The following is a 19,926-nucleotide window of genomic DNA, read 5'->3' as shown; positions in this document are numbered from 1 at the left end:
TTTTTTAATGACTAATATCTTCTAATTTAGTATTACCATCTTGTGGGAGGTTTGGTGGGAAAGAATTTTCTTCCTCATGAGGGTAAGCAAATGGTGCAACTTCAAAGGAATTTTTAGCAGGATCTAAACCTCAATAAAGAGAAGAGACAAAAATGAAACAGTGGCTTTCACTTCACTTTTTATGCTGGCTCACTAATGTGAATCAATTTATTGTTCAGTCAGTGGCAGGAGTAGCTTTTCTTAGCCTGAGAAGTATTTTTTATTTTAAGTCAGCAAACAATAATTTAGATTATTGTGGAAAGAGCAAATTTGGTTAATGGCTTTTGGCTGTGGAATAACGTGATGCTAGATATTCTTATAATGGTTTCTATCAACACTGTACTGTGTCTCGTGAGAGATGAAAACTATTGCAGGAGTAGTCCAACTGCTAAACATGAGATAAATTCTGTGCTGCTGCTGCAGAAGTTAAGCAGGATTTTAGTACTTTCTGAATTCAGAGCAAAGCCAAAGTACCAGTGCCAAGATTTTTTAAAGAGTTTTATTGATGTGCATTGTAATTAAAACCAGATTTAGTTTTCTAATAGGACATTCGTTTTCTAGAGAGCAATTGCAGCTTGGCATAAAGTAATACATTTTTAAAAACAAGTGCCAATCTGGGGATATCCCCAGCATATGTTGGATGGCTGATTTACCAGCTATGTGTGTCCTACTTATTAACAAGAAAATTAAATATTTTCATTTAAAATAATTATACAAATAAACCTTTGGCTGTGCTGTGATCTCATTAAAACCTTAATTGTTTAGAGAGCTCTATGAGAGCATGTGAAGTTGGGTCACTTTTACTGCCTGGTGTTAGTCTCGATAGCAGATTTACGACAGGGCTGGATTTAATCTCTTGACTAATCTTTACAGTAGCAGGCCTGAGATGGGAAGGCGTTTGTGTGTTTCAGGAGATAGGTAACTCTATCTCTGAAGTGGAAACGTAGTGCTGGGTTTTAAAATGTCTTAGCAGTCTTTAAATGAACTAGCCAAGGGGTGATGGGGAATTGCTCTTTGGAAACAAAATAGGTGTTGCTTTTAAATCAGGGTCTTGGTGTGCACATTGTCACACCTTCACACATGGCTGTAAGCTCAACTCTATTTCTCATTAAAGCAACTGTAGCAGAAGGGAATATTGAGACCATCTGGGTTGCAAAGATCAGAAATAACAGTCCTGTGGGCAGCACCATGTAAACTGGCTTTTATGCCACTTGATTAATCATTTCTGAGGGTAAGGGCAGCAAAACGTTTACCAGGTCACGCATTATTTTTTTAAAATACTTCAAAGTCTAATTTTCCTGGGTTTCTGATGGTGGTATGCCTTGGAATCAAGTCACCATATTTGTGGGTTCAGCATCTCAACTAACATTGTTCCCGAGCATGGGAAGCACGGGCACCTTAGATGTCTCCAGAGGAGAGTTAATTAGAAGAATGAGCAGTTATCAAGAACACTGCAGCTCCACTGTTTAATTCTGATGATAATTTTCATGCTGGGTCTAATACAAATGAATTCACTTATGGTTTATTAATCCACTGCGGGCCTGTTATGGCATTCAGTGGGAAAAATTCTGAGAGTTACCAGAACAGATTTAAAGTACTTCCGAGAGGGAAGAGCAAATCAGAGAGCTTTTGTTTCTTCTGCTCCTTTTTATCTTTCTGCACCACTTTAACTGAATATGGTGTTTTTTTCCCCCTTTCTTTGCTTCTTTAGGACCCACGATTATCAGCTTTAATTTTTGACAAGCTTCAAGTGCCTGACTATTTACAGAAAAACAGGAATGAAGGAGAGAGCAGATGCGAAACTTGTGCCACTCACTTGAATCAGCTGAAGCAGGAAGCCATTCAGATGATGCACACCCTCAGCCAAACCAGCTACCCAGAGATGCCCGACCTCCCGCCCGGCGCCGGGGCAGTGACCAGCGTGGTACCCAGGATGGTCACCGTCTCTTCCCAGAGAGACCTGCCACTCATTGCGGGGCAGGTGGGCAGGCAGCCTGGAAAGTCGCCCAATCTCTTCTCTGCGGCAGAGAGGAAGAAAGGACTGGGATGGTCTCAAGGCGTGGGCAGTTTTCCCAACTCCAGCGTCCAAGTGACCGTGGCCCCCAGCGGTCTCAGCGGTGCCCTGAGCTCCGTCACCATCCAAGCGCAGCAGTACCTCGAGGGCATGTGGAGTATCTCCAGGGTGAACAGCTTCCTGCCTCAGGCTTGTCTAGTAAGTAGTGCTAATTCAGCTGCTTGAGCTTTGTTTGCATGTGTGTTGACATACAGAGAGATACAGATAAAATTTGAGATCTATACTTATTTATCTTTGTGGGGATCAGCTAATGGTATTCTAAGCCATGCTTCAAGAGCTGAAGAGTTAAAGAGCTTTGAAAGATGTTCTGTCAGATGTCAGGAGGAGTTTGCTTTCTTATCTCACATGGTGAGATCCTTTCCTCAGATGTTTTTGCACCTATTTTAGCTTCATGTATGCAGGTGATGTTATTGTCTGTCACATGCCTGGTAACCCCTTTAGAAAAACACAAAAAACCAAGTTTGCCACACGAGAAACTCTGGGAACTTCATGGGATTATATCAAAGATGAACTTGACCCTCAAGTCTAGTGCTGAGCTCCTAAGGCTGTGTGCAGTTCAGCAGTTGCTGTTGATGGACTGTGATGCACAGCATTAATCTGCAGCTTAGATGTGTTGCAAAACAGTTTGCTGCCGAGGAAAGGGCTCAGGAGGTTGCTTCAGAGCCACATGCCTGTAAATGTCACTGCACGTGGATTTTAAGCCTTGGTGTTGATTTCCTATATTCTGCGTGCATTTTACGAACTCTTGTGGGAAATGGAAAAGCTTTATAGCGGTGCATGTTACCTTTAAAGCAAGTTCATTATGTGGCTATCTATGGAACTGTGCTAAGAAGAAGGATGCAATACGTGGTTGGTTTTGACTAAGATTTATTCCTGACCAGTTTTCAGGTAGTGAATGGGGGACTGTATGTAATAATGAAATGTGTACAATTTGAAGTCATGGTTTTCACTTAAAGATGACATAGCAGATCTTACAAGATCAGGTATTTTGGTGCCAAGCAGCTTTAATTGTAGCATAATGCCCTTATGTACTATTGTATGTAAACACTACCTAATATTGCTTGGTAGCTTCAGCTGGTTGAGCTCCAAGATCATCAGAGATAAATATTTAAGTGCTGCTGTGTAACGCTACTTTTTCAGGCTGACTTGTGTTTCCTTTCTGAAAAGGCTTGGAGACTTGATTGCTCCCTCCCATACTTTTCTCTCGCAAGGAAATTTGTGTATTCACGTACATTCCACCTCTGAGAGGTTCCCATTTAAATCCAGTGAATCTCCACTGACATCAGGTCATTCACTGAGAAAAGGGAAAATGGCCCATTCAGCTCTTCATAGTTCATAAGGAACTTCTGCTATGAGAGCTTTTCTCTAAAATGTTGCTCCATGCATTAGGGATCAATTTGGCCATGTATGGTGTATGATGTTACCTTTAAATTGCCTTTTAAGTTTTTTGTGTATCACAGAAATAGAGAAGGAAAAATGGGAAAGCTGCAGGGAAAGAACCCTGCACTCTGAAAGCAGGAGTATTTCCCGTATTTCCATTTGTCTGCTGATTCTTTGTCTGCCATTATTCTTGTCCTGAATAATTCAGTAACAGCCAGCTACAGATTTCTTCCTGCTTAACCATGCTGACTGATAGATGTGGTCTTCCCTAACCACTACGCTGTTCTAAGATAAAACTGTTGCCTCATTTAACCCCTGTGAAGGAAAAATGTATGTAATGCAGCAGACCTTAAGTGTGATTTAGAAATGTGCAAAGAAACTCAGTAGCCTGGAAAATAGTGACCTTTAACGAGAGGACAAACACTGCGAGTGTTGGAGGCAGCTTGGATGTGATCCAGTCATTGCAACGATCCTTTAGATTTATAAGCGGTTTTTGGAGAGAAGCTAGTCTTAAGGTTGTTTTCATCTCTCCTCTCTCTTTATTTATTATATTCATTTAAACCCAAATGTAGTTACTGAAAACTGTGAGTGCATCTCTTTCCAGATGGTGCTTCTTGTGTCTGTCGGAATTCTTCCGCTGCCTTTTGTATTGTTAAGAGCCTTGAGTCTGATGAAGTTGTTTGGGTGGGTGCTTCCCCTACGCTCTTCCCCTGAGGAATCACAGGTGTTGAAGGAAATAGGATTGGAGAGATTTCAGGAAACATGTAGTCTAGCCCTTGTCTAGGACAGTATCCACATGGACATTCTTGTCCAATGCTTATCTTCCATAATTTTACAATTTTCCAAGACTGGGATTTTCTGAGTTCTCTTGATTCTTGTATCTGAACTTCCTTCCCTATTAGAAAAGTTTATTTATTTACTTTTTTCCTTTTACTGGTTTGAAATAATTTTTTCTTTTTTTTTTCCTGAAGTTAGAGACAGGATTTAGGTTTCAGATTACCCCAGAAGAGAACGTTGCATATACATATTTTTAATGATGTCTGTCTTTAGTAATACTTCCTGTCTTGTGGAGAAAAGTTGGTCTGGCTAGAGGAATTCTGGAGCAAGAACTACTGCCGTAGAAAAAAGCATTGAATGTACTATTTATTATGTGTGACTGGATTTTGAAGACTTCAGCCCCCATTTAGGCAACACACTGCACAAATGGAGAGAAAAAAAGATAGCTGTTTTCCCAGGGAATTTCCACTCTTGGTTGTGCCACCAGTTGTTTTAACCACCCTGTGAACACTCCTGTTTCACTGGGAATCTGTACTTACACCGTTTTTCCTTACCAAAGGATAGTTGAAACAGCTGCTGCACTCCCTGGTAGGAGGCTCCTACCCAATGCCTACCCTCCCAGTGATCTAACTCACTGGCTGCATATGAAGTGGGCAGGATTAATTTCACAAATTTGGGAAGACAAAGGTAAAGGCTGAGGTCCATCTCAAGTATTTTTAATTGCCAAAACCCCAGGTATTTACTATAACATAATTACTGAGGCTTACTTTGTGGCTGTGGAAGACCCACAGGCACTTCCAAGAGATTCTCTGTCCTTCTCATCTTGGATATCTGTCTTGGCCTGCTTTGTCCGCCAGTGGTGCCTGTGCTGGTGCTGGTAGAGCCCAGGAAGGTCATGAGGAGCGAAAGCTTTTTTTGGATGCAGGCTACTGTGTCCCCCAGGGCCTTCTGGATGTTAAAATACACCCCAGTGTGCATCTGCCAAACCTCAGGAGACCTTGCAGCAGCACGCATTTGTCCAGGAGCCGTATTTTTTGTTCATGGCTAGTTCTAATAGTGGTGGTAGTGGAATTGTCTGTAGAGAGGAAAAAAAAAAAAAGATTTGATTGCTGCTCCTCTCATCTCCCTCCCCAAACTCGCATGTATTACCTTGTAATGTCACTTATGGTTGTGAAAACACTTCTGGGCTGGATGTTGCGGGTCAGAAGTGCAGAACGTCATAAATTTTTAATAAGTGTTTGGAGTTCAAGTGTGAAAAATCCATTATATAGATTATAAATTTTTTGAACAGGAACGTGTGTTTGAAGCATAGTATGGGTGCTGCTCAAACCAAAATAATAACCATGGGCTTTGGGAGCTGTGAAGGGGAACAGTAATTAAGGATCTGGAGGAAGGTTCAGGGAGGGGAAGACTGGGATTGCAATCAAGGTGCAAAAGGTGAAGATGTAATCAGCTGCTTTACCCAAGTGGCCTGTTGTGAAAAATTACAGAAAATAATCAGCAGTAGCAGTGATAAGTTGTCTGAGCAGACAGTGAACACCGTGGAGAGGAGGGAGCTGGTATAACTCTGGGTAAGGCAGCTGATTTGTGCTGGACTCCTGACAACTATAATTAACAAATGGTATTATATTGTTAGTTCTAGACCTGACAAGTGGATATAAGGTTACTACTCAAATGAAAAAGACCCAAACAAACATTAGCAGCGTTCAGCACTGCTACCCAGTTTAATGCAAAAGGAGAGGACTGAGGGGAATTTGGGCTACCCAGATGTGTTGGAAGCTGGCTGAGAGGTAGTATATTAAACCCACTGAAAATACCTTGTACGCCTACTAGAAGTAGCTGCGTTTATTGTGTATTGTAGAAAAAAGAGGTCTTACTGTATATTTTAAATTGACTGTGTTATTATTATGCAGTGTTATGTACTGCATCAAAGTGCTAAAGTAGCCATGCCATGTGATATAAAGACATGACAGTGAAATAGAACTTATTTGCAAATGCCTTTTTCTTTCATCTTACACAAAATGAAATCCTGGTCACACTGTGTTCCTTACTGGAATATATACAGTTGGCACTGGTTATAAGGCAAAGCATTGTGGCTCCTTGAATACTTACCAGTTTGTAAGTGGATTTAAAAATATGTTAAAAAATGCACCATTAAGAAATTAAAAAAGTTGGAACACTAAAAAATTTGAAGTGCCTTAAGTAAAACTTTTAAAGCTTATGTATGCAAAATTTTAAAATTATCAAAAGCTCAATGTATGTTCCTGAGAGTATTCACAAATTTAAATTTAGTTTATTGCTTGGGTCTGTGAGGTTCAGAGAGGGAGGGTTCACCCACAGCACAGCACATGTAAATGGGTGCATAGGCTCTAAAGTTAAAGAACTTATGTTTATTTGTCTTATGTGAAAAACCTGTGAGTTATTTTAGTCACAATTCAAGCTTTCCTGTAGTTTGAGTAAGTCTTCTGCTTACCCTAATCTAAACCAGATGGGTTTGTCTGAGTGTAGTTCAGCCTCTGTTGACTTTCCTTAAAGCCTCTTTGTTTGTTTATAGCAAGGGTGACTTACATTTTGTTTAAAAGATGCAATAAAAAGCTGACTGTGGAAAACGGAACAATGACAGGATTTACTTTCCAGCATTTACTTTTTTACTTTGATAAATGTCATGCCAAATGGATTTTTAAATTAATTTTTAAAACCCTTCTTGATAGCTTTCTCAGTGACCTTTTATTAACACAATGTGGAAAATATATTTTGTAATGAAACAATTAAAATACAGTGCATTGACCATAAATCTTGCCCACGAGACATATGGATGTCTTTGAGCTTTGGGACATTTCTCAGGCTCCGCATGTAAAATCTTGATCCTGAAGAAGTCAATATTAGACAGGTGGTGAGTCAGGGACTGCACAGAGGCTTTTCTGTTTTCCCTTTAGCTCCAGTAGTGTTGGTGTCACTTCTCTTGTAGAGGAAGTACATAAAGGAAGGGGGGGTGGCAAAAAAATACTAGTTTTCAAAGTTAGTGTTGGTCACCCTCCATAAAAAGTTTCAACAGCAGAAGGAAACCTTTTGGTCCAAGTTACTGAATGTTTTCTCATGCTAACCTAATTTATGTTCCTGTGGAAGAGACCTTTGCTGTGACTGTGACTGTCAGCTGGGCAGTCATGCCTTGCTTTGAGCTTTGCTGCCTTGGCAAATGCAGAGGGAGGGGCGTGATGTGGGAGGACAGCACTGCCACAGTCAGTGAGACCCTGCTCCAGCAGCCAGGGAGCAGACTGGCTTAGAAAGAAGTGGGTTGGAAATTCAGCTTTAAACGTGCAGCTGAAAGTGTAGCCCTCTGCTTCATGTAGTTGATGAGACCTTTGTGCTCTCTTATTCCAGATTGTCCCCAGTGTAGGGTGCTGAAGGTGAAAATGAAGTTACTTTTTAATGTATTTCCAGGTTTCAGAGTGATATAAGAAAAATATTGAGTTAATGGAAAAGTTATTGGCTACAAGATGGAAATGAACATTTTCTTGGGTGAGGGTGTGGATTGAATTTCTTTTTATTGTGTTTGACACTTCTGCCATAGTATTGGTTTTACAGTTGTGGGACAGGGTAACTGTTTGAGGGCTCAGACCCTCTTGTGGCTCAAATTACCACCTGAAACCAGTTCGTTTGATCTTTCACCCCTCCAGGCTAAACTGTTGCTGTTACAGCTCTCATGAGGAAACAAGTCCATACTTGCCTCTGTTGGCAATTGAAGCCAACAGGCAATAATAAAGAATGTTTGCCCAGACTTCACCTATAACTCATCAGAGATAGATTTAAGACAAGCAGACTTCAGAGATTATGTGGAAATGATAATCCACTGGATTTACTTTTCGTCCACAGTCCATTCTCTCATCTGACAAGTGTATCATAAGCTACACTAAATACCCCAAATATTTAAATTTTCTGCTCTTGCCTTTTAACTTGTTTCTTTGGCCTTCTCTGTTCACTTTGCTCCCTTCAGCTTCTTTTGCTTCCTACTGGTCTGTTTATACTATGAATTTGTTCCACTATAAATCCTCTGATACTCAATGCATCCTGTGCCACCCCAGCACTAGAAGTCATCATACAAAGAAGGTTCATACTTTTTGGCTGAAGCTCAGGAGTGGTGTCATCCAAGATTTGAGAAAAAACAGCTTTTACAAGGCTACTGTTGCATGGGCTATATGGATTAAGGCTGGGCTGCAGATGAATAGTACCCTTTGGCTTCAGAAGTTAATGCAGCAGAGAAACCAGATAAATTCAGACCTCAGTCGTGTGCAGGCTGGTGGAGGGGAAAGTCTTGCAGTGGTAGCATAGCACATGAAAGGAACTGATTTGTACAGCTGTATGCAGGTAGGATTGCCCAGCTGTCCTGCTTGTATAAAATAGTATTTGAACATCTTGTGGTTTTTTTCTTTGAAAGTGCTTTGAATCTGACGTTTTATCTGCAGGCTGTGTACTGGAATAATGGCATATTGAGGGTGGCTGAGCATTGCTGAAACCATCTCCCCTTGTTTTGTGGCATGAGCAGCTGAGCATGGGGCAAAAATTGGTGCTCTTTGTTGCTTGCAACTAGTCATTGAAGTGCCCTGCCTGGTAACTTCTGGCAGGAGGTTTAAAAAGCATCAACAGAAAATGATGTGTCTATTTTTGTGTTTCAGCACTTAGGAGAGAATTTATGATGTATGGATAGAGTTCATAGATATTTCAAGCATTTCATATGTGTGTGTTTAATGGAATGGATTGCCACTTTAGTGAACATAGCATCAAATCAGCTCTGTTAATTGAAAAAGATTTTTCACATTATTGCTAATGATGTGACACAGTTTTGTTAGAGATGGTGCATAAAATAGCGCTACTTCAAGTGACATTAATGTATGCATTTAAATTCCTTTTTTCCCATTTACGTGCATTATTGATTTTATTTCATTGTTGAGCAGCTAATGGATTTATAATTTGAATACAGTCACTGTAATCAATGATGGGATTATTAGACTTATAAATAGAACTTTAAAACTACGATGAGATAATTTCACAGTGACATTATAGAGAGTGGGCTGCCCAACCAGAAAGACTGAGTAGATGAGGTCCTCAAAAGACAGATAGGAACAACCTCATGTTCAGAAGCCCTGGTCCTCATGAGGAACTTCAACCACCCTGATACCTGTTGGAGGGACAGCACAGCAGGGCGTAAGCAATCCAGGAGGTTCCTGGGATGTGTTGATAATTTTCTTCTCCAAATGACAGAAGAGCCAATGAGGAGAGGTGCTGTGCTGGACCTTGGTTGTGATCAGTGATGCAGAGTCTACTTGGAGTCCTGTAGCCAGCGGTGTCCCCCAGGGGTCTGTGCTGATTAAAGTTTAGTTTATTGTATTCATCATTGCTCTGGATGGAAGGACAGAGCACAGCCTTGGGAGGTTTGCTGAGGAGGAGTGGCTGGTACCACAAAGTGCTGTGCTGCCATCCAGCAAGACCTGGACAGGCTGGAGATGTGGATAGAGAGGAACATAATGAAAATCAGCCAGAGGAAGTGTGGGGTTCTGCAGCTGGGGAGGATTAGCCCCATGTACCAATACAGAACTGACCTACAGGAAAGTAGCTCTGGATGTCCTGATGGACCACAAGTTAACCACGAGCCAGCACTGCCTTTGTGAGCAAGAATGGTATTCAGGGCTGCATTAGGAAGAGCATTGTCAGCAGCTCGAGGGGGGTGATCCTGCACCTCTGCTCAGCCCTGGAGTGCTGCGTCCAGTTTTGGGCTCCTCTGTTCAAGAAAGACACAGAGCTCCTGGAGAGGGTCTCATGGAGAGGCTGTGAAGATGATGAAGGGACTGGAGCATCTCTCTTACAAGAAAACCTGAGGGAGCTGGGGCTGTTAAGCCTGGAGAAGAGACAACTGAGTTAATTCCTCTGCATTTGCATGGCTGCTACTATTTCAAATCTGGATGAGTTTGTTCTTTTGTGAGACCTTTTGTGAAGGAAGAATTTGAAAGGTGATGTAGACATGAATCTCTTGCTGTGTTTTGGTATTGTTGGGCAAAGATAATGGATCTGCCATTCAGGACTGTCTCTGTTGCTCTCAAAAAAGAAGATGACGAAGTTGTGCAAGGTGATGAAGTTGTACAAGGCTTTTTTAGGGGTCAGGTGGCAGTGGAAGGATAAAGAGGGGGAGAATGGCCCTTGTGATGCCTGGCTTGGGAAAAGTCTAGGTTTAGTTTGCTCATGCAAGGTAGCTGTGTGGACATCCCCTTGAGTCTTGTCAGTCTCTCCTGGTGACTCTGAAGTACTGGTAGGGATACAGGAACAGCACAACCTCCTGTTGCTACTTACTGTAAGGTTCTCTTGAAAAGATTGTATGGGAATGATAAGAACATTACTGATATCCTGCTGAGTCTCAGCTGCAGCCTGTCTAGCCCAGGGCTGTCTCCAGCAGAGAAGCTGGAAATGGTATTTAGGGAGAGCTGTGGAGCCTGGCTGCTTTCCTTCAGTCTGCTCATACTCCCCAGCATGCTCAGTTGGAGAATTCGCAGGGGCACATACCTGTCTGTTCCCTTCAGGATCTGTTTAGGGACCTGCTGTTCAGGAATTTATCCAAACCCTCTCTGACCCTGAAACACTCTCTAACTCCACAGCCTTCTATATGCCAGCAGGTTCCATGACTTCACCACCCAGTGCAAAGAAGGTATCCACTTTGATTCAATTTATTCTGTACCTCCATGACTTTGTAAATATCAGTTAGGCTGTCCTCAATCTTCCCTTCTCCAAGCAAGAGTCCCAGCCTCCTTCATCTCTCATCCTGGGGTAGCTGCTTTACTTTCTTGACTTTTTACTTGCTTGTCTCTGTTCATTTCCCTTACTCCACTACCCTGTCTTGATACGCAGTACTAGACTCAATATGTGGACACCCTCCTTGTTCCTTCTGCCCTGTCTTCTGATGTCCAAAATTTACTTGCTCTTTTGTTTTTTTGGCTGCTGCTACATCTTGATGTAGAGGAACTGTCAATGACCCTTAGATCTTCCAAGCTGTAGCTGCAAGTTTTGAGCTCAGTGTTGTTGAGGAGTGATTTAGGTTGTTTTTCCCCTTTTATGTGGGCTTATCTATGTCAAATCTCACCTGACACTTCTTTGCACAGTCACACTTGGGAATTTCTTCTGGCGTTCCTTATTATTGGCATTTGGTTCCTTAAAAGAAGCTTTGGGACATCTGCAGGCTTGCAGATTTTACTGTAATCATGGTGAATCATGTCTGGGGTACATGGCCTCAACACTGAGAGCAAACCCACAAGAAGAGAGTATCATCTGCACAGATCTGTCCTTAATTTGGGACCTTGGTGTCCTTCAACAGTGATCACTGCTGTCCTTACCTTTGCAAACTTAATGCTACTTCTTGAGCTTGCCTGTAACTGAACCTTGGTCTCTGAATATGGGTGTAGTAAAGAGCCAGTTTTCCCTTCAGATAATGAGGGCTTGTACCTCTTCAGGTGAGCTACTAGTGAATGGGTGCCTTCCATGTGGTAGCTGTCAGGCAAATTGATCCCAAGGGATGTTCTTTTTAAAGCAGCTACATCTAATACATAAGCAGTTCAAGTGTGATTGAGATAGAAATTAGGTATGACAATCTCTGTCCACCTTTGCTGTATTTGATGACATTGTATGTCAATCATTATAACAATACAGTGATTTTAATGAAATGGGGAACATGGTAATTTCTTTTGCTGAATAGAGAATAATCAAGATACAGTGAGATTTTTGTTGAGTTGCCCAGATCATTGAGAAATGCTGTTGAGGCGTCAGGAAGGTGATACAAGTTGTCCCAGTTCAAAGCTCTGCATGTGTCCTGTGTTTAGTGGCTGTTAGAAACGCATCTGGCCTGTGAAAGTCAGTCCTAACAGGAAAGCGTTTGTCTTCTTGTGGGAAAACCAATCCTAAAATGGCAGAAATTTGCATTATTATGAGCCTGTTAATGAATTCCCTTGCTTGCTCTTATCAGCCTTTGACAAAAAGCAGCAAATTTTTATTGTATGTTTGTCCATTTTAATAAATACCCAGGGAAGTACACAGCTCGATTTTTTGGCTTTGGAGGCTGCAGCTATTGTAATAGAAGTCAACAGGGAGGGCCCTGGGCAACACTTTCTGATGCTTGCCTAGAGGCATTAGAAGAAACAGTTCCTCTAGCCTGGCTGTTTTAAATCCACTGCACGTGAGAGGTCCTGATTTGAGAATGTTAATGTGCAGCAGGATCTGTGTCCTTGTTGGTAGCCCTGGATTTCCAGGTGGTGGGTGTTCATGCGCAGATAGGAGGGTGTTGTTCACGTGACTGGTGGTCAGATCGCTGTGAAGAAGTAAAGAAAAAAGAGCCTTGCTTGCTGTGTCTTTTGGTATGGGTGTCCTGAACAGCTGAAATGTGAAGGAATTGGTCTCTCACTGTCTGCTGACATCTTTGCACTACCAGAGCCCTGCCTGCAGGGATTGCCCACATTCTCAATCTGAAGGGAGGAAAGAGTGAAGTTTGATTTTGTAGATGGAGGCCTGCCCAGAACCCTAATAAATTTTTCAAGGACCAAGTAGCATGGTTTAGGAGAGATCTGGGTCAGACTGAGATAAAAAGCCCTTGGTCAGAAGGGAGAAGCTGCTGATTTCTCCATCCTGGTACTGCCAAGGACGCCAGTGCTGGATGTAGCTGGGTGTGTGCCCTGCCCAAAAGGATGCGATCCTTTCTGCATGGAGCACAGCCTGCTGATGATTTTTGGTGGTAAAGATCCAAACCTTAAACCTGCTTTAGTAATTCAGATATTATTTCTAAAAGCAAGTGCTCTGAGGTTGCCTTCGGATTGCCTATATTACTTTCCAGTCTGTGACAGCAGATGGGTCTCCTATTTCTATTTTAATTCTACTTCTCTATAATTTTTCTCCTTCTGCCTCATCTTCAGAGATTGATCATAAGCCAGGCATTAGCAACTCTTGTAGCTTAAACCCCTTTTTTTGAGAGAAAGGATATTATGCTCTGCATTTGATTTACATTGAACACGAGATGCATATAAAATTCTGAAACTACAGGTTTAGGCATTCTTGTTACCACATCGCAGCTGCAGGTTATAAATGACTACAGTAGTGTATTGTAGTTATAAAATGCCCTACTTATTTTATAATGAGCCCTGGCAGAAACAATGCCAAATGGCAGTAAAAAGTTTATCCAGAACACGTTTCACTTCAGCCTGGCATATGCTGCCCTGTTAACTTTATGTAATGCTCGTCAGTCAGGAGGAGACATTTCTCACAGGAGATGCGTGCGGGACTTATCCACGCTTATGGGAAAGAAGGGTTTATAGTGTGAGCATTATCCAGCTCGAGATTTACGTCACGTTTGTTCCAGTCAGTGGTAGTAGGTCATAAGAGTCTTTGCATGAATCATTTGGGTGGAAAATTATTGTTTTATCATATATAAACAGTAGGTTTAATATTTTGCAAAATCATTACATCAAGCAGTTTTTGCAATTTAATTGACTGTGACGTTCTAGTCGGAAAGGGGAAAATAGTAAGTTAGAGCAAATCCTCAAAATTCTCTGCCTGCCTGCCAGTCAGAAAAAAGGTTAGAAAAAGGGAAAAAAAATCACCAGTACAGACTCAGGCTGTAACAGAGCACTTAGTGCTTAACCTGCACTACCCTGTTAAGTGCTTTCATTACGGGACCAATTTTTTGAAGTAAAATAAATTATATTGAATTGTGATTCTGATAAACAGATGTGTGTCAGATTTGTAGAGGCTCTTGTAATTTTCTTCATTCCCTCGTTAGTGATTCTGTTCTCAATACTCTTTTGCAGCTCTATCCAACCTTCTGGTTTTCTTTTGCCATGACAGTATTGTCCTGGGACTGATCTGTTTTTCTATAGGTTTTTATAGTCCATGTTTTTCTTGCCTGTCGCCAGATACGTATTTTGCATGCATGTCAGAGACCAAGTGACATGACCTCGTTTGGCTTTTTTTGGATTCCTGGACATTCTCTAGCCAAAGGTCAATGTCCAGAGAATGGAAATACTTAGAAAACTGGAAACATTATGGCTTAGTTTTTGGCTTTGCACTTCAAATGTGTAAAGAGCTTGTTGGAATTCTAATTGTCCTTTGGATGGTAATGGCCTGACAGAATCCTGTGTATCTGGGAATTTCATCTAGGGCCAATTTCTTTATAGTGTAATTTTGGACTAGTCTGACTTGCATTAGCCCAGGCAGATGTTTCCTGCCATCTAGTCACAACAGTGAGCCTGTGTGCTGGGAATCAGGGATGGGACAGGGGTGTCCCTGTTATGCTCAGCACACCTCCACCTCTGGAGTCCATCAGGCCCCCTCTGTCTCATCCTGCCCTTTCCCCCAGCCTTTGGCCCTCTCTTAACTGGGAACAACTCATGCTGTAGCTGCTTGTCCTGGCCCTGCCAACTTCAGCTGTGTGTGTGGATGCTGCCAGCTGGGAGTACAGCGTGGCTGACCTGCACCCATGTCCTTAGGATGGGTGCTGGGACCTGGTCCCAAAACCCTCCTGTCCATGACACAGGCACTGACATGAAGCACCAAGACATTGCTCGTTTCTGCATGTGCAAAATGCTTGGTGTGACATTTTCAAATGTCATCCTTGCTGTGCTCTTACTGGTGCCAGTTTTCATGTGGTTTTGGAGAGAGTAGAAGGAAGGGATCCTATAGAGCAGTTTTGGAAATCCTTCCTTTGAGGTTTAGTGTCTTTCCAGAGGGTTTTTGGTTTTTTCCAATGGCTTTTGTCCAGCAAATATTTTCTTAGAAAATTGAAACAAACATTACTCTCTGGATGTGGAGCCCTGTGACATTTTAAATATTCAGTGCAGTCAGTAACACTTTATAGTGACAAGGTTGTGCTTTCTGCATTTGATCATTAATGATTTATGAAAATTCATTAAATAGAGAAGCACAGTTCCCTCTCAGCTGCAGTCTGGAGCTTTCTCTCTGTGCAGACTTGAATGCTTCGAAAAGTCAAAAGTTGCTCAAATTTCTCTGAAGAATTCTGTTTGCCACACACAGTCCTTGGGAGAGTATTTGTTGAGATGAGTAAGATGCATTTAGTTAAAAAAAAAAAAAGAAAAAAAAAAAAAAAGAAAAGGGGAAAAGAAAGTTTGTTTGTTTTTTCCTTCCCCCCCCTCCCCCCTTTTTTTTTTTTCCTTCTTTTTTTTGTGGTGGTGTGGCAGACTGGAGTGTCCAGGCCCAGGAGGGTCTCATTACTTATCTTTAGTTTTCCTGCCTCAGGGTAAATGACCTGGACCTGACAAATTTCCTTATACCTGAGCCTTCCTGATAACCTGAGAGATGTAGCTTCTTAGGGGGAGCTGCATACGGCTGTGCTGGAAAATCCTGTCACTTTGGATGGTACAAACTGTCCTTGAAAGGAATCCTAAACTTGGAAGAACTTCTGTTGTTTTTCAGCTATGGACCTTGCAGCAAAACTGATGTTACCTCTGTGTTTAATGTTAATTGGGTAGTTGAATACAATGAAAATTATATGGGTTCTCTTCTGTAGTAGTCTTCTGATGATTTTATCTTGTGTATCTTCACTTTTTTTCCTTTACAAGAATCAGTGTCTTCTCATTGGCTTCCCCTCGTCCTCTTATGTTCACACAGAACTGAGAATTAAAACTTAAAGAAACAGAAATTACTGTTTGAGTTTTCAAATGTGTTTAATGTGGGAATAGCAATTTATCCAGCTTAGTTGGTTTGGAAAGTATATTAACCATCTGCCATCTGAAATACCAGGTTTGATTTAGATATTTCAAGTTACTTGCCTGATATGTCCATAATCATTGGGCTCTTAGAAATGCAGACTTTTAACTTCTCATAGAAATAAAAAAGTGGTGTAAAAGGAATGTGTGTTACACATGGCTTATATTTTTGTTAAGTGTGAATAGCTTTTACAGGAATTGATCTGTTAACAGATTCCAGTCAGTTCTTACAAGTCTGTTACACTTTGCTGTAAAATTCAATGAAGCTTTTTGCTAACTCTACAGATTTCATATTTAGCTTTCGATCATGCCATCATTTAGATTATACGTTAATTAGTGTGATTGGTTAGAAACATGTTGCTGCTCTGTCTTTTTTTCAAACTATTGCTTAAACAAAATTTTCTTTGTGACCAGGTCTCTTGTCTAGTATAGTCCCTGTTGAAAGTGAGTGAAAAAATACAGCGTGGGAATTCGACTTGAGCCTATAATTTTTGATTTGAGACAGCAGCTTCTGTGGCAGAGGGTTATGGTTGTCTTCCTGACAGCACACAGGGGAGTATTCAGACACAGATGTTACCCTGCCAGTGGCTGCAGGTTGTGTCCTCCTCTTGCTGGCCATCATGCCGCTGCTGCTGAGCCTGGCAGTCCCTGGTGTGCCACTCTGTTGGCTCCACGTGCTGGCTCCAGAGGTTGTGGTGGAGATTTTTTTAGTTTGCAAATTGCTGTCTCCATAGAAGCTCCACTTGTGTCAGCACTTTGTGTCAGTTCGTGTAACTCTGAAGCTCAGGTGTCGCACTGGATTTTACCCATCTGCAGGTTGTTCCACATGCCATATTCTTTCTGTGACTGGTGTAGGTCAAGACCACACATTTGTTGCCTCGGTGCATTAATGATCACATACCTGCTTTATCGACCTCCTCAAGGTTCATTACTCCATCACTTAGTTATAAGCAATTAACCACGTGAGTGGATCCGATTCTTTTCCAAGCTTCGCTGTTCCTGGCTGTCATTGCCAGTAGATCATGGTAGGATGGACAAACTCCCTTTTTAAAGTACTTTTTCCTGCCACACCATTTCTTTGTGTTGGTCTTGATATCTAGCAGTGCTTGGTCTTTCTGCTTTCATCACAGAGAGATCTGATCTTGTGAGATTTCTGTATTACAAAGTGAAGGGTTTTGCAGAGGGTTGTTCAGAGTTTCCAGTTTGGCTTCTAGCATGAGTGGTTTCACAGGATAAAGTTAATCTGCATGAATATTCTGTGTCTCAGCCTCAGATGTCTTTGGTGAGCTTTATAAAAGTACTTTTTTTGTGTAGCACTCTACGGTAAAACATTAGTCAGCCGCTCCATAATACTGATAATAGTATTAATCTTGAAAGAGCAGACCTTCAAATGAGCTGGGTACACTTTCTTCTTCTTGGCTTTGTTGGAAACTGGGAATATAGCGCTCAACCTGTAGGAATGAGTCCAGAGGAAACTCCAGACAGGCTTTCATGCACCAGTTGAGCACTACTTGGTTGGCAAAGTTTTTGTCCTTGGTACCTAATAACCGGTTTGCCTCAGTTCTCATGAGAAAATCTCTATTTGTATTGTCAGTGTATGAGAAAATTGAGGGTGTGTATGTAACTGGGAGTGCCCTATTGCCATGTGTGCATATCTGTAGTTGTAAAACATGATCTATGGCAGCTCAAAATTTAAAATTTGGTGGCATCCCAGGAAGTACCTAATTGTGCTTGCACTTCATTACCAAGGCTGTCTCCTTTCCTGGAATCTATTTTAGCTAATTAGTTGGAAATGTCAAAGTAGTATTTCAGATGACAGAAACATCATATATTACCATACATGAAGCAATTAACTCTTTTGACAAATATTTATTGTGGTGTCGTCTTTAATTAAATCTTCAGGACTCCCAGACAGAGAGCGGGTTCTTCCAAAAAGGAGGCTTCCCAGCACTGTCAATGAGCATTTGACTGATGGGGCTTAATTGAACTCGGCACTTGAAAGAGTTGGTGGCCTGAACACAAAGATATAGACCTGACACAATTTCACAATACAGATGTCTAAAATTTTGGCAAAAATCTCAAAACAATTGCCATCTTCCAAACTGTGTCTCAGACGCTGCAAGTGCTTTATGTTGGAAAAGATGCATCTCCAGTCTCTCCTGTTCTTCCACTGAAACGGTTTGTAGGGGAGAAGTGTTGTGCACTTGTGCTGCTAAGAAAAATAATACTGAAAAACAGGGTTGTATATACGTTTCTAAAAAAATCAATTTTCTTTTATTTACTTCTTGGGGTTATTCATGTGGAAACGTATTACAAGTGTGACTGTTTTGTTAGTTCCTCTTAAACAGATAGGTCTTGTAGGTGATGTGCCACTGAGAAATAATTCCTGACAGTCATAACTGAACCAGATAAACAGTTCTGCCAGCTCCCAAATAACACTGTAAAACAAAAGGGTTCTGCTTATCGTTTTCCATTTCTTCATGCCTGTCAAACTATTTAACTGTGCATTACTCCTCAGAAACACTCCTCTGTGTTTTTGTGTTCTTCCCCTGCGGTCATGGTTTTTACTTTCTCTGTGGCTGAACCTACTGTGGCACGCTTGTCCACCTGTATCACTCCTCACCCACCGCTGATCTTTACCTTCACCCTTGCAAAGACTCTCTCTGGAAGTGCTGTGTGAAATTTCTCCCTGTCATGGCCATGTATTACAGTGTACTGACCTGTAGGTATGTTTTTATTTTTATCAGGCAGAAGCAGCGCCAGAAAGCGGCCGAGATGTTCCCAGTGCTCAGATCAGCTCAGGGCAGCACAGCTCAGACCCCGCGGGTGGCACGGCAGCCTCACAGAGCGTGGTGGCTCCAGCCGGGGTCTCCGCAGGTACCTCGGCTGCAGCTTCCTTCTTCATAAGGTACTGTCTCTCCTTTCTGCTTTCCAAACTGCTTGTGGGTCTTCAGACAGTTGGGAAATGCTATTGAGTGGTTGTTGTGGTTGGTGAAGGGCGGAGTTGGTCACCTGGTCATGACTGTGGCTTTCTGCTGCCACTGGAGAGCAGGGATGGGATGGGGTCACCCTGATTCTCTCTCTGGGGACCTGGAACTTCTCTTGACCAAAACCCAAGAAAACGTGTTGGGCTTTGTCTAGTCCTTAATGGCCATCTTCACCACAAGTCTGCTATTCTGTAGGTTTCCTTGGAGACCAAGCTGAAGTAACTAGTCTTTTTCCCTCAGATCTAGATTTAAAAAAAAAGGTGTTTTTTATCCAGTAGCATGGCCTATGTGTCCAAATAAAAGTTTTTCTATGGTTGGTAGAAACAGTTAAAACAGTTTGACATTGTTCTTTTAGCAATAGCCCAGAACAATATTTTTTTTCCTTTCTGGTATCTTATAACAAAAATATGTTAGTTTTGTTTGGATGTTTGTTGTAATTAGCAATGTTGATTAAATGTAATACGCTGTCAAGCAGATGGTATTTAAAACAACAAAACTCAGGGCTTTGTACTTGCATTCCAACTCCTCTTTTAATTCAGAACTGAACATATTTTGAGACAATATTGAAAAGCGTATGTCTGTGAATGGCACTAAAGTAAAATTTATGCACCAAGAATCCCTCATAGAATGCAATCACAATGGTAATTGTATTGTTTCCTTTTCATTGGTCTTTAACATGTGTTGTACCGTACCATTAAATAAATGATGTTTGCTATGAGTTACAATCTGACCTCAGAAAGAGCTCGGCTTTCCAGGTCCTGTTTTTTTTAAAAGCACATACTACGACGATTTGGAGTGTCAAATGCCTGTGTATCACAGTCTGTCTGCACACAAGAGGTTGGGAAATGACTGCCCCAAGAGCGCTGTATTGTAAGTTAGTGGATTGTCTCTGTGCTGTGGGTTTCAAGTCAACACAGAGAAA

The 19,926-nt window shown here is 41.6% G+C and overlaps 1 protein-coding gene across 1 annotated transcript in view; it reads left to right on the top strand.

Annotated features, from left to right (window-relative positions):
- The window catches only part of KIF26A (kinesin family member 26A), a 95,983-nt gene that overhangs the window by 30,688 nt on the left and 45,369 nt on the right, over positions 1 to 19,926 (top strand). Inside the window, exons 3-4 of the mRNA XM_040068007.2 lie at positions 1,751 to 2,251; positions 18,765 to 18,925. Of these exons, the coding sequence (XP_039923941.1) occupies positions 1,751 to 2,251; positions 18,765 to 18,925 (662 nt within the window). The remainder of the gene's footprint in view (positions 1 to 1,750; positions 2,252 to 18,764; positions 18,926 to 19,926) is intronic.

Source organism: Hirundo rustica, chromosome 6 (genome assembly GCF_015227805.2).
Source record: "Hirundo rustica isolate bHirRus1 chromosome 6, bHirRus1.pri.v3, whole genome shotgun sequence".
Lineage (NCBI taxonomy): Eukaryota > Metazoa > Chordata > Aves > Passeriformes > Hirundinidae > Hirundo > Hirundo rustica.
The sequence above is the reverse complement of the archived record's forward strand: the minus strand, read 5'-3'. Positions and strand labels throughout refer to the sequence as shown.